Genomic DNA, 15,766 nt, shown 5'->3' with positions numbered 1-15,766 from the left:
TTACATTAACCAATGAGAGCCGCAAATGGTATTGATGATAACCCTAATATCTAAAACTGTAATATCAATATCATTGTAATTATACAAATATGATCATATTATGTAAATAATCCACATGTTCCTAAACATTTCCATTCCTTCCATAATCATACTGTAGCCATACTTTATTTTCCATAACTATGATCTTTCTCTGACCCTGACCTACGGAGCCTTGGAGGGTTCATAGAGAGAAAAAATAAATAAAACGAGGACACGTTTTATTAATTTAACATGCGCACAATATACTTTCTCGTTCGCACAAGATACTTTCTCGTGCGCCAAGTAGGAAGTGGAGCGCAGAGGAGACAACCGTTTCATTGCAGAGAATGCCAGTGTTATGTTTCACTAGCAGGAACCACGCCACAACATGTGATGTTTGTAAGTTTATTGAAGTAACATGTGAATGATATGAGGGGGGTGAAGGGATGATCTAGGACAGGGGTGGGGAACCTCCGGACCCCGGGCCCGCGAGACCATTTGGTACGGCCCTCGAGGTAATTTATAAACACACGCAAAAAAGAAAAAATGTAAAGAAATCTAGACCGCAAACAAATTAAACAAAGAGAGGGCCTGTTTTTCCTGGCCAAGGTCAGGGTCCTTGAACACAACACGAGCCTAACGTGTCATCACGTGGTACATGGCTCGTCTGACAGGGGTGCAGTTCTGACGGAGAGCACCAGAACGCAACTCCAGCACCTCCAAGCAGTACCGATAAGGAGCCGTACACATGCTGCAGTTTTTGCGTGGCTGTGTCGTTAGTTGTAAGCCCAGTGGCGATCTGTTCATCTGTCATACAGTCAATAACTTTGTTGTTATTAGCATCTGGTTAGCTAGCTATGCTAACAAATATAAGAAGCTTTCTCCAACCAGTGAGGTAAAGGCACATCTTTATATGATCACTATAGTTATAAGAGAATAAAGTAAACGGTTATAAAATACTATGAGAGTAGCAAAAAGAAAACGAAAAAAAAACAAGAATACAGTTTGAAAGGGGAGTGATTTGTAAAATATCCATAAAGAAAAAGTAAATATGCTTACAGGTCTGTTTCATATGGGTGTTGAGAGATGTATCCATAGATCTCCTAGTGTTGCTCTCAAAGTGCACCAGATTGATGCTTTTAACTTCAACATTTAAAAAAAAAATCTTCCCAGGGGAGCATGACCCTCGGACCCCCCTAGAGGAGGTTAGGTGTCCCCCCCCCCCCCCCCCCCCCCCCACACTTAAATCATGTCCAGGTGGATAGGGAACTAAATACATTTGCACATATCTTGTGTCCAATATCTTTCTGTTTTGGTGGTCATGCCACAACCGTGCACGTGAATGCATGCGCGAGTCATGGTAAGATATCTGGATTAAGAGGTTGCTTTTTCTTTGCACAGTATGAAAGAAAGGCCAAATTAATGGGCTGTGATTTTAGTACTTTTAAGCAGAGGTCAATCATTTGTACTGCCCTCGGAGGATGTTGAAAAAATTGAAATGGCCCTTGAGAGGAAAAAGGTTCCCCACCCCTGATCTAGGAGGACGAGCTGTGGTCCGTGCAGTGGGAGACTCAGAGTTGGGGTTCCGTCTCCGGCATGATCTGCATGGGCTGATTACGAGCCCCCAGACGATACCTGGAATTAAAATGTTAGTATATACAGTATATAAATATGCACAGTTTAAATATAAAAGGTTGACGGGCAGAGGATGTTGGGATGAAGGGATGAGGGATGGAGGGATGTAGGGATGGAGGGATGAGGGATGGAGGGATGAGGGATGAGGGATGGAGGGATGAGGGATGTAGGATGTAGGGATGTAGGGATGAGGGATGTATGGATGTAGGGATGAGGGATGTAGGGATGTATGGATGAGGGATGAGGGATGTAGGGATGAAGGGATGAGGGATGTAGGGATGTAGGGATGTATGGATGAGGGATGTAGGGATGAGGGATGTAGGGATGAGGGATGTGGAATGTAGGGATGAGGGATGAGGGATGTAGGGATGAGGGATGTAGGGATGTAGGGATGAGGGATGTAGGGATGTAGGGATGAGGGATGTAGGGATGAGGGATGTATGGATGTAGGGATGAGGGATGTAGGGATGAGGGATGTAGGGATGAGGGATGAGGGATGTAGGGATGAGGGATGTGTGGATGAGGGATGTAGGGATGAGGGATGTAGGGATGAGGGATGTGGGGATGAGGGATGTAGGGATGAGGGACGTGGGGATGAGGGATGAGGGATGTAGGGATGAGGGATGTAGGGATGAGGGATGGAAGGATGAGGGATGTAGGGATGAGGGATGTAGGGATGAGGGATGTAGGGATGAGGGATGTATGGATGTAGGAATGAGGGATGTAGGAATGAGGGATATAGGGATGAGGGATGTAGGGATGAGGGATGTAGGGATGAGGGATGTGGGGATGAGGGATGTGGGGATGAGGGATGTGGGGGTGTAGGGATGAGGGATGTGGGGATGTAGGGATGAGGGATGGATGGATGGAGGGATGGGTGATGTAGGGATGAGGGATGTGGGGATGTAGGGATGAGGGATGTAGGGATGAGGGATGTAGGGATGAGGGATGTTTGGATGAGGGATGTAGGGATGAGGGATGTGGGGATGAGGGATGTGGGGATGAGGGATGTAGGGATGAGGGACGTGGGGATGAGGGATGTAGGGATGAGGGATGAGGGATGTAGGGATGAGGGATGGAAGGATGAGGGATGAGGGATGTAGGGATGTAGGGATGTAGGGATGTAGGGATGAGGGATGTATGGATGTAGGGATGAGGGATTTAGGGATGAGGGATGTAGGGATGAGGGATGTGGGGATGTAGGGATGAGGGATGGACGGATGGGGGATGTAGGGATGAGGGATGAGGGATGTGGGGATGAGGGATGGAGGGATGTAGGGATGAGGGATGAGGGATGAGGGATGTAGGGATGAGGGAAGGAGGGATGAGGGATGTAGGGATGAGGGATGTAGTGATGAGGGATGTAGGGATGAGGGATGAGGGGTGTGGGGATGAGGGATGTGGGGATGTAGGGATGAGGGATGTAGGGATGAGGGATGTGGGGATGTAGGGATGAGGGATGGAGGGATGGGGGATGTAGGGATGAGGGATGTGGGGATGAGGGATGGAGGGATGTAGGGATGAGGGATGAGGGATGTAGGGATGTAGGGATGAGGGATGAGGGATGAGGGATGTAGGGATGAGGGATGGAGCGATGAGGGATGTAGGGATGAGGGATGTAGGGATGAGGGATGGAGGGATGAGGGATGGAGGGATTGGGGATGAGGGATGTGGGGATGAGGGATGTAGGGATGAGGGATGTAGGGATGAGGGATGTGGGGGTGTAGGGATGAGGGATGTCGGGATGTAGGGATGAGGGATTGACGGATGGAGGGATGGAGGATGTAGGGATGAGGGATGTGGGGATGAGGGATGGAGGGATGTAGGGATAAGGTATGAGGGATGTAGGGATGAGGGATGTAGGGATGAGGGATGGAGGGATGTAGGGATGAGGGAAGGAGGGATGAGGGATGTAGGGATGAGGGATGTAGGGATGAGGGATGTCGGGATGAGGGATGAGGGGTGTGGGGATGAGGGATGTCGGGATGAGGGATGTAAGGATGAGGGATGTAGGGATGAGGGATGAGGGATGTGGGGATGAGGGATGTGGGGATGTAGGGATGAGGGATGTAGGGATGAGGGATTTGGGGATGTAGGGATGAGGGATGGAGGGATGGGGGATGTAGGGATGAGGGATGTGGGGATGAGGGATGGAGGGATGTAGGGATGAGGGATGTAGGGATGAGGGATGTAGGGATGAGGGATGTAGGGATGTAGGGATGAGGGATGTAGGGATGAGGGATGAGGGGTGTGGGGATGAGGGATGTGGGAATGAGGGATGTAGGGATGAGGGATGTGGGGATGAGGGATGTAGGGATGAGGGATGTAGGGATGTGGGATGAGGGATTTAGGGATGTAGGGATGTAGGGATGAGGGATGGAGGGATGAGAGATGTAGGGATGAGGGATGTGGGGATGAGGGATGTAGGGATGAGGGATGTGGGGATGAGGGATGTAGGGATGTAGGGATGAGGGACGGAGGGATGTAGGGATGTAGGGATGAGGGATGTAGGGATGGAGGGATGAGGGATGGAGGGATGAGGGATGTGGGGATGAGGGATGTAGGAATGAGGGATGTAGGGATGAGGGATGGAAGTATGAGGGATGAGGGATGGAGGGATGGAGGGATGGAGGGCTGTAGGGATGAGGGATGTAGGGATGAGGGATGTAGGGATGAGGGATGGAAGGATGAGGGATGTAGGGATGAAGGGCTGTAGGGATGAGGGATGTAGGGATGAGGGATGTAGGGATGAGGGATGGGGGGATGAGGGATGAGGTATGTGGGGATGAGGTATGAGGGATGTGGGATGTAGGGATGTTGAGGGGAGGGAGGGAAGAAGGGATGGATGGATGTATCGCTCGGTGTGAGTCGGAAGGGGAACTGTATGGTTAGAAGGGAGAGGGAGGGTGGGTTGAAAGGATGGAGACAAGCAGTGGCCGGAAGTTTTGCCGGATATAAATAGGGGTGGCCGTGGTTCGAGGCGGAGTTTTAGGCGTGGCCATTCTCCTGAACCTATGTTAACAATTTAACCTCATTGATGTGGGGAAATGGCACTGCATACATTATTTGAGATATATTTCAAACTTGGTGGTGTAGAGCTATTTGTTTAAGCACCGGATTCGCAAAACAGGAGAGTTTGTGAACCAGTCTGCCTTGATCTATGAATGAATGTCCGTGACTCTCACAGTATCTGTATCAGTATCAGTATCAGTATCAGAGAGCTGTGTCTTTTACGCAGCGCCTTCACTGTGTTTACCTTCATTAGAACAGCTGAATAGAGATCGAGGCTACTACGTTTCTCACACACACACACACACACACACACACACACACACACACACACACACACACACACACACACACACACACACACACACACACACACACACACACACACACACACACACACACACACACACACACACACTTCTACACACATCGAACTGCCCGATTATTCCCCCTATTACTCGTTTTACGAAGGAGATGTCCGGTCACCAGGGCGCATGATGTGTAAATAACCCAATTTGTGTTCTGTGAAACTGAAAAGGATATTACGTTGTTTTTGTTACTTTTGTTGCAGTTGTATATGTCTTCAAGGCAAGGAAAGGCAATTTTATTTATATAGCACTTTTCAGCACATGGCGATTCAAAGTGCTTTACAGATTAAAAGCAAAAGACATTTAAGAAGAAATACAGCATAAATACATTATTAAATATATAATTATCTTCAGGTTAAGTTCAGCACATAATTGTGCTACAGTACACGGAACCTCACGATTGCGGTAAGCGTGTTGCAACTTCCGGTTGTTGTTGTCACCTCCGGGTATCCTGTGTGCCTGTTCTGCTGCTGATAGCTTATATTATCTTAACTTAAATCGATCGTTTTAAAACTCTTGATCACGGCAACTGCCTGGCGTTGTAATCACACTACAGCTTAAGCACTCACAACTCTCCTTTTCTTAGAGACTGTAACTGCACAGTTGCCTACACTCTTTTCGGGTTTGCTAATGGTAGCTACTTTAGCTTGATAGCTAGCCATGGCTCTTTCCCCACCCTCCGGTGCTATTTCCTGCTCTACCTGTCTCATGTTTGGTTATTCCCGTACATCCTTTACTGGTACCGATACATGTGTTAAATGTAGTATAGTTGTTAGGTTGGAGGCGGGAATCATAGCCATAGAAGCTCCGCATTTTAGAAAGTAACTCAGCTCAACCCAGTCTCATGGCATTTCGTGTTATAGTCACGACATTTAATCTATTGATTCGTGTTCACCAACACGATTTTCCCCTTTTTTTCGTGTCACACAGAATGATTTTAAAAGCAATGTATTTCTATTGGTAGTATGTTTCGTGCCTGCAGCACGTATTTTTGTCCGTTCGGCTCTTGGAAGACCGGAAGCTGTGGGGTTCATAAAAACCATGTTCTTTCTCAATATCAAGCCACGATTATTGTATAATGTCGGACTTTTTTTGTCGTCTGTGAGGAAAAGAAATGGGGCTCAGAGCCTCAGAATACTGAAATCTGTATTTTTTTAAATCTTTTTTTCCTTCTAATTTGTTATTCTTTTCGAAATAACACACTCTTATTTACTCACCAATAACACACAATTAACCTTGTTTTTATTTATTTGTTTAATTCCATAATCTCTGGCTTTTTTGGCGTCCGTCAGGAACTGAATTTCAAAATAAAATAACTGGAAACAGACAAAGGGACATTTCGAGCATCATTGCGCAACACGTCCTCACTCCCAACCCGTCACATATTGACGGACGGTCAGGGCCCCTCCCCGTCACTCTATTACGTACAGGGTACCCCATGGAGGTCAGTTTTCAACGGGCAGGGCGTCCCATAGACCTTCATAGACCTCCCATAGCATTGATAATAGACGCCATGAGAACGCTCCCCGGCAAATGCTACCCCGGCGATCGGTTGTTATTGTCAATATTAATATAATAATTATTTATTTTTTAATAGTCACACTCGATTTCGCAGATTTTCTTGTTGCCCCAGCTGGTCGACACCTCTTTTAGCAGAAACAAAGGCTACATTAATATATTAAATCGATGTTAATCCATGTGTGTGGTTGTGGAATTAATGGACGTGCCGTTGTGCGATTGCGCAACGCAATAATATACAAACTCTTCAACTACAACCCTAATTATATTTAAAAACATTTTAGAAGGCCTCACGAAATACTTTAATGTAAATTTAAATTTAAATGTGAAGGGATGTGTGTAATGTGGTGATTATTATTCACCCGCTGATCTATGGGTTGGGGTATTGTTGCGCACAGACATTATAGTTAACCGGACTTCCTGTTGATGTGAAATCCGAAAGCATTTAAAAAAAAATAATAATACTTTATTCCGAGTTTGCTTGCTTTTCTCTTTGAAGGTCATCTCATAAAGGCATTGTAATACACGGTTCGGCTGCATTAAATATTACATATCTGCCGTAGTTCGCTATTTATAGAGCCCTGATGAGAAGACTTCTAGACAAACAGGAATAACTGCCGCTGAAACTGAATATGTGACGTGGATCATAAATATATCAGCAATCAAACAAAATCTTCAATTTCTCTTCACACAATACGTCTCCTTGTAGTATCGATACTAATTCGGCTGACTTTTATATTTGATCCAATCGGTATATTGGTATATGCAGGGGTGCACATAACTGGTACGCAGGTACGCATGCGCGGCATTAATCTGAAATGCGTACCGTCACTTGTGTCACAAAGCGCATTTGCGTACCGACGTACTTGTGAAGCTTTTCCAGAGGGCGGTTAGATCACCGGACGACAGAGTCGGTCTCCGTGTGCACAGACAGGGCTGCTGTTAACGTCGGTCTGTACAACGGTATTGTGCCGAAACTACACCAACCGGCTGCGGAGGGAGACTCCCCCCCGCCCCTTCACTGGAGAACTGCGCTAAAACAGCCGTTGACGTTCGCGATACATGGGGCTTCATCAAATAACTTTGAGTGGAGCCAGAAGTTGGAGTACCAAACACTGACTCCAGGTACTCATCTGAGTACCTCACTGAGAAAGTTATGTGCATCCCTGGGTATATGTACACCATAACGGTGCACAGCTGATTGAAAGGGACACCTGGTGGTTAAAGCACGTTATTGAAATGTATTATTTTTATTATTAGATATTAATAGGAGACACAGACAGGCAAACTAATAAGGCTTTATTTAAACATTAAAGAATACTTTAGGTTAAGGTCTTATTTTGAATAAGAAGGAGGGGTCACAGACATAAGACCAGCTGTTAAATAAAGCTCTTCTGACCTTAGCTGTCATGTGGGTATATATTAATGCTGCCCATTATGGGCACAAGCAATTTTCACCCATTTATTAATTATATGTTTTAAATTTGAGTGTTTCCTATCCCCTAAACCTCCAGGGATGTACACAGTTTAATACTGGCAACTTCTTATCATGGGAAATACGAAAACGTCTTTTAAAACTACAATTCCCAGTAGAGACGTGCCATAGAGCATGTTGCAAAACACACAATAGCCAGCATGTGTAGTTCTGGGGACGGGGTGGAGGGGGGGACGGGGTGGACCCGTTCAATCCAGTTTTGGACAGTCTGCCGTGGTTCCATCCCATTTCAAATAGTTGTTCGACGCTCGGCGTCACGGGCGTAACCCTCGGCGCACACTCAAACATACAATCACAGAGCTTGAGGACTATCACAGGGTTTGTCAAGCGAAGCGGAGAGAATACTTACTTCCGGGTGTAACATTCTCTAAAGCAACCTGACGGACTCCACCTTGTGTTTATTAATCAAACAAATAAATAAACACAAGGATAATTATGTGTTATTGTTGAGTAAATAACAGTGTGTGGTTTAGAAAAGAATACAAAATTAGAAGGAAAAAACGATGAAACAACACAGATTTCAGTTTTCTGAGCCCCTACTCTCCCCATAACTGACGGCAACAAAAGTCCTACATTATTCAATTAAAATAAAGAAGTAAAAACAATAAGTGTGGCTTGATATTGAGTAAGAAAAAGGTTGATAAACGCTGTGAGAATGGATCAGCGGCGAGCATTTCGCCGCGATCCCAACTCCTCTATTACCAACGTTCAGGGAGCTCTATGCAAGTCAATGGGACGCCCTGCCCGTTGAAAACTGACTTCCAAGGGGTACCCTGTCCGTAATACAGCGACGGGGAGGGGCCCTGACCGACCGTCAATATGTGACGGGTTGGGAGTGAGAACGTGTTGCTTTGCGATTTTCAACATTTCTGAGTTTAGGATGGCCGAAGACACTACACTACCCATAATCCCCAGCTATCGTTTAGGATTACTGTACCTGTGATTAATCTTCAAGATCTGGGATTGGATGTTGGAGTGGCAGTGCGCCAAGGTTACGCCGAGCGTCAAACAGCTGTTTGAAATGGAACGAAACCACGCCAGACTATCCAAAACTGGAATCGAACGCTCCCCCAGAACTACACATGCTGGCTATTGTGTTTCGCAAAATGTTCTATGGGACGTCTCTACTGAACGTTTTCGTTTTCCCCACAATTAGAAGTTGCCAGTATTAAACACATTGGTGTTATCAAATGTAAAACATATAATTAATAAATGGGTGAAAATCGCTTGTGTCCATAATGCGCAGCATTAATATATACCCACATGACAGCTCATTGTTACTTTGTAATTCTACTCCACTACAATTCAGAGGTTAACCTGGTATTTTTACTCCACTACATTTATTTGAGTTACTTTGCAGATACTGATTAATGATGTGAAATATAAGCAACTCTTAAATCAGACTTTAGTTACACCTGAGTAAAATTCAGGGAAGGTGATTGTCTAGTGCCAACAATCAGGAGAGATATTTGATAGTTGGTGCTTGAGAAGACTAAACATTTATCTGCAATTGACATGAATGGAAACGAGTAATAAAGTATATTCATTACTCGTTATTCTCTACTAATAGTTAATTAAAGACTGTATAATGGCTATTTTGCACATCCCTTTCAAAATGTCAAGATTTTCTTTATTGATGTCAGGGTGCGTGGAAAAGGTAGGACCCAAATGCAGTATTAACAAAAAGCGAGCTTTAATTTACAAAAAAAAGCCGATGACAAAAGAAAACAAGAGACAAACTTAGCATTACCAAAACAGGGGAGCACGAGTAAATAATCCAGGACCAAAACTTCAAGGACAAACATGGAGCGTGACATGAAGGGAAAGACAAACAATGAACCCACACCGAACACAGAGACAAGACTAAATACAGGGAAGGGTAATCACGAGACGAGAAACAGCCGGGCAGGGAAGGAGAAGCACAAGGGCAACAGGTGAACACAATCAGACAATCAGACACACCAGGGAAACTAACGACTGGGAGGAAAACACAGGGAGAAAAGAACAGCAAAACAAAACCCATTACCAGACACACAAAACTAAAACCGTGACATGACATAAGAATTGTGAGAATTGACATATCATATACACAACTACGGTGTAGTTATGCAACGAATGACAAGACATCTATCAATATGTGTGTATACCTCCACCATTAAACTCTCAAATTATGCCCATTTCTTATACTATCTACATACATATAGAGTATAATTAATGTGTATAATATCAGTTAAAATAAGTGCTTCAACATAGTTAACATTGCAGGAAAGTAATATATTAGACGTTAAGTACTTTTCAGGTTTAATATTTATCTTTTGATACCCCCAAAGCTTTTTTCTTATTTAAAAGAAGACCTTAATCTAAAGTATTATTTAACATTTAAATAAAGGTTAATTCGTTTTTCTGTTTTGCACCTCCTCCTATTAATATCTTTGTACATCCTGCACTAAACTGTTTTATTTATATTCTATATTTCTGTCATTGACCTTCTACTTTCCCCCTATGAAAGTATGTACTCTTAATATTTTTTTCATCAAATATAACACATAAAAACAATAATTCAAGAACGTGCTTTAACCACTAGGCGGCGCACACAGGGTACACACAGTCATAATAACTTTTTATTATTAGTGTAGGACACTTATGTACAGTATGTACAACATCTGAAGATGTGTAGTTTTGTTCATGTTTTTACATCATTTTACAGCATATTGCTATATTATTTCAGACTCAGTATTTACATTCTTATATTCAAAGAAAATCAGTAATATCTTTAAAAACTAAAAGTCCTTTTATATCAGCTGTGCACCATTATGGTGTAAATATAACCTATCTATGAATTAGATCAAATGTAAAAGTCAGCCAAATTAGTGTTGATATTGAAAGGAGACGTATTGTGTGAAGAGAAATTGAAGATGTTCTTTAATTGCTGATATATTTATGATCCAAGTCAAGTATTCAGTTTCGGCGGCATTTCTTCCAGTTTTTCCAAAGGTCTTCTCATCAGGGCTCTATAAATAAAGAACTACGGCAGATCTGTAATATGTAATGCAGCCGAACCGTGTATTACAATGCCGTTAAGTGATGACTTTCAAAGAGAAAAGCAAGAACACTCGAAATTAAGCATTATTTTTTATGTTTTTCCGATTTCATATAATATAAACACCAAATCCCAACATGCATTGCGGCTAAAACATCCAATTAGCGAGCTTAAACCATAGCTGAGGATCTTGGGTAATTGCTCGAAATGCCTACGTCTGTTTCCGGTTATTTTTATTTTGAAATTCAATTCCTGACAGATGCCAAAAAAGCCAGAGATTATAGAATTAAACAAATAAATAAAAATATCCCTCTCCTGGGAGAGGGATCCCTCCTCTGTTGCTCTTCCTGAGGTTTCTCCCATGTTCCCCTTTAAACTGTGGGTTTTCTCTGGAAGTTTTTCCTTGTACGATGTGAGGGTCTAAGGACAGAGGGTGTCGTATTGTCATACTGATATTCTGTACAAACTGTGAAGTCCACTGAGACAAATGTAACATTTGTGATATTGGGCTATATAAATAAACATTGACTTCAATTGACTTCCTGTTTTATTTAGATGCTTTTATTTTGAAGGTGAGTTTACGCTGTTGACAGGAAGTTGTTGTTGCTATGGAAACGTGAAATGCTACATGATGTGTGTCTGTTTGTTCTCTGCTCAGCTCTCTGTGTGTGTTCGGTGTATGTGTGTGTCCGACACTGGCATTTCTTTTCAAATGACCATGAACAGTAATTTACACACATCTGGCTAACTCCATATGTGTATTCCCAAATGAAATAAATGTGTTTAATCTTAATCTCGATGTAGGCTAGTGCTAAATGCTGTCGGAGTGCACCGGAACGAACGCCACTATCATAATATCTTCTGAAAACAAATTCACACACACACACACACACACACACACACACACACACACACACACACACACACACACACACACACACACACACACACACACACACACACACACACACACACACACACACACACACACACACACACACACACACACACACACACACACACACACACACACACACACACTCCCTGGCGACTGGACATCCTCTTCATGAAACTAATAATATGGCGCAATAATCGGGCAGTTCGATGTGTCTAACCATAAGAAAGTATCTTGTGCGAACGAGAAAGTATATCTCAATTTACTTTCTCAATTTAAATAAAACGAGGCCACGCTTTTTTAATTAGTGCGCACAAATTAATAAAACGTGGCCTCGTTTTTTGTTTTTTTCTCTTTATGAACCCTCCAGGGCTCCGTACTGACCCCACTGAAGTAATATATTAAACTTTTTGACTTGCAGACCAAGAAAATAAATGTGAGGGGGCAGGTGTTTCAATTCCTAGTAGAGGGTACAACATGTATTTGTTACTTTTGTGAAAGGAGATTTGATTATTGGCAAAAAAAAAATTGACAGCATTCAGTGAAGTCACAAGATATTTCAATGATAATCATAATACATTTTTTGTTTGCATTTCTTATGCAGAGTATAATGGATTGAGCCATTAACTTGAACAAGAGTTCCATGGCTGTGTATGGGGACATTAGTGTTTGTTTCTGAAGTCTGCGGCTCAGTTTTTGGCAGCTCCCCTGTTATAGTGTTGTCTCTGAACCTGTCCTGAGGTAATGAGTTGTGTTGCTGAGCTCACTCCTTGGCCCGCTGCCATCCCTCTGTTCCCTGCAGGGGTTAATTGTGAGGTGGACATCGATGAGTGCGAGGTACATCCCTGCCAGAACGGAGCCACCTGCCGCGATCACATCGCCTTGTACACGTGTGAGTGCTTGGCCGGCTTCCAGGGTCAAGACTGCAAGGTCAACATTGATGAGTGTGCCAGTTCCCCCTGTCTGAATGAGGGCCGGTGCCTGGATGGGGTCAACAGGTGGGATTACACCATACAGTCTTTGGATTACACCCAAACTGAAGTGAGCTGAGATAGCTGACACAGTAGGCTGATGCTGCACTCACAGGCACTTCGGATGGTTTCATTTCCACAGTTTGATTAAGTTGTAATGTGGAAAAAAACATGGATGCATTTGAGTGTATTTAGAACACAACTATATTTTTATATTCTACCTATGTACAAGGATAATAAATTAAGTCCACTTGAGGAAATACAAATGTACAAGTAGGATGCTGAATCACTGTATTAAAATACATATTCTTTCTTTATTAATGTCAACCCCAACATTTTCACAATTGAAAGCTTTCCCAGTAAAAATCTCAACCCCCCAAGCGCTGAGAATACCTGATCTGATAAACTATATTCCATGACCTGGTGATAAAGCAGAACATATTCAATTGTTGTATTTTGTATAAAAACACTAAAAGGTTCCAACATGAATCGCCTGGAAAAAACCTGTGTTGTGAATAGTGTCATACCACTAAAATGTTTGTGTCTAAATATTCTATCATCTCTGAATATTCTAAGGGAAAATATGTACATTCTGAAAGAAATTAAATTTGAGAAATAACATACTCTTGCCCTTTTCACTACACTCGGGGGTTTGTTATCATCAGTAGCTCATGGTTGCTAACGATAATCTTCTTTTCTTGATCATAGTATGTTGTATCATGTCACAGACACTCAGATTACAAAATCTGTTTCTATTCTCTGTTCCAGCTATGAGTGTGACTGTGAGGGGACCGGCTTTGCAGGCCTCCACTGTGAGGAGGATATTCCAGAATGTGCTTCAGACCCCTGCCAGCATGGAGCCACCTGTGTGGAGGGGGTCAACCATTACATGTGCCAATGCTGGCCAGGTACATCCCATCACTCTGGGCACCAACATACTCTCCTACACATAAACAGATTGGAGGGCAGGAGGGGGCTAAAGAGCAGGGCTGTGCTTTGCGAGTAATAAAATGCAGAGTAAAAAAAAAGAAAAGATTTACATCCTCCAGGGTTGTGTTGAATTATGAAAAGTGATGTATGAGCACACAGCGACAGATGTCAGCAGTCCTCGTCTGATTGCCGCTGTCACAAATGTGCTTATTTGGATGTGTATGTGTGTGTGTGTGTGTGTGTGTGTGTGTGTGTGTGTGTGTGTGTGTGTGTGTGTGTGTGTGTGTGTGTGTGTGTGTGTGTGTACCCTTTGCTGTGTGCATATCCTATAAGTACCCTTGATAGATATCACAGGTGGATATAAAAAAAATATATTAAATCTTCAGGTTTTTATTCTTATGTATTGTGTGCTTGAAGTCATCGTAACAAGTAATTTAATGGATGTAGGCGTCACCCAAATAAAATATGATGAAAAAGTGTATACTGGCTCTAAGCAAAGGACAACATCCATTGTCCATTTCCATTGAACAATGCAGGCTCAAAAAGTACCTAGCGAACTTCACATGCTAATAGCACTTCACATCCAATGCTTAGCCAGCTTTCTCATTAGCCATTACTGAATTTCTCTTGCTTTTATTATTTCATTTGTTATGTGGCAAAGACAACAACACAAAAACACTTGAAAACCACTCATATTTTGTTGTAAAAAATATAGTTCTACCAAATAATTACCAAGTCACTTTTTTTTAAACTTGCTAAAGTAAAGTTATACATTGTCTTTCCAAGTTTCATTTCCCTCTTTGAGTTTCAGTTAACAGCTCCGTTCAAAGGGATACATCATGGCAGTCACATTTTGTTAACAAGATTTAATCATACCATTAACCCTTTCAACATACTTATGGGCATTGAATCTTGACAGGTTTATCCTTTGAACGTGGGCTTGTGTTTATGTGTGCATTTGTGTTCAGGTTACCAGGGGCAGAACTGCCAGGTGGATACAGATGAGTGTGAGCATCATCCCTGTGAGAATGGTGGCAAGTGTTTCCAGCACTCAGATATCCTGAACTATGGCTCCCTGCCTGAATTCAGCAAAGCCAATTTCAGCTATGAAGAGGCCGCCGGTTTCATCTGCCGCTGTCTGCCGGGCTTCACTGGTAAGACAGTTCCCAACATGAACTCTTCACTGTCTTGCAATATTATTTCATGACTGAGTGACAAGGAAATATGAATCGCATTAATGCGTTCTGTTGGCAGGAGACGACTGCTCAGTCGATGTGGACGAGTGTGAGTCTGCCCCATGTCTCAATGAGGGAACCTGTCAGGATCTGGTCAACTCTTATCAGTGTGTGTGTCCAGACGGCTTCACAGGTAAGAATACACTCTTATCTGCTGCTTCTCCTATCTCCTAATAAACAAACTGCTCTTCCTCCTGAGTCCCCCGCAGAGGTGTGTCCTGTCGCTGGTACTACTTATCCTCACTGACTGCAGTACAGGACAGGTACTCCCTGATATCAGTTGCTGCATGTGCATGTGGTAATTGAGCTTGCACAGATGTGATGCTGACTCACAGAGGCCGAACATGACTGCAAATGAAGACATGGCTGTTCAGACCAACACTTTAGTGACAGACTGCTGTTAAAGGAAAACGAGTGTCCCCTTTGATTTGAATTTTGAATCAATGTTTAAGAAAAGGGAATAAAATGGTTACTGTCTCATCACCCCATACTACGACCTCAGGGTCTAAAATGTGAGGCCAGTGCGGAAGTGCCTTAGACCTTTCTTATGGCCACATGTGGAGAGTCCACTGGAAAAAGAAGTTCCGTGGAAGGTTGTACTACAGACTTTAAGGTCTTTCAAGCTCTCTTAAATACAGCATGATGTGCATTT

The 15,766-nt window shown here is 43.1% G+C and overlaps 1 protein-coding gene across 1 annotated transcript in view; it reads left to right on the top strand.

Moving 5' to 3' along the window:
* The first annotated feature begins 12,707 nt into the window (after nt 1-12,707).
* Nucleotides 12,708-15,766, top strand: part of LOC307043286 (protein crumbs homolog 2-like) — a 37,254-nt gene continuing 34,195 nt past the window's right edge. The window contains exons 1-4 of the mRNA XM_079687646.1: nt 12,708-12,976; nt 13,718-13,857; nt 14,848-15,033; nt 15,134-15,247. Coding sequence (XP_079543772.1) covers nt 12,723-12,976; nt 13,718-13,857; nt 14,848-15,033; nt 15,134-15,247 — 694 coding nt within the window. The 5' untranslated portion in view covers nt 12,708-12,722. The remainder of the gene's footprint in view (nt 12,977-13,717; nt 13,858-14,847; nt 15,034-15,133; nt 15,248-15,766) is intronic.

The sequence above is a fragment of the Notothenia rossii genome (assembly GCF_949606895.1).
Source record: "Notothenia rossii genome assembly, chromosome: 6".
NCBI classification, from domain to species: Eukaryota; Metazoa; Chordata; class Actinopteri; order Perciformes; family Nototheniidae; genus Notothenia; species Notothenia rossii.
The sequence above is the reverse complement of the archived record's forward strand: the minus strand, read 5'-3'. Positions and strand labels throughout refer to the sequence as shown.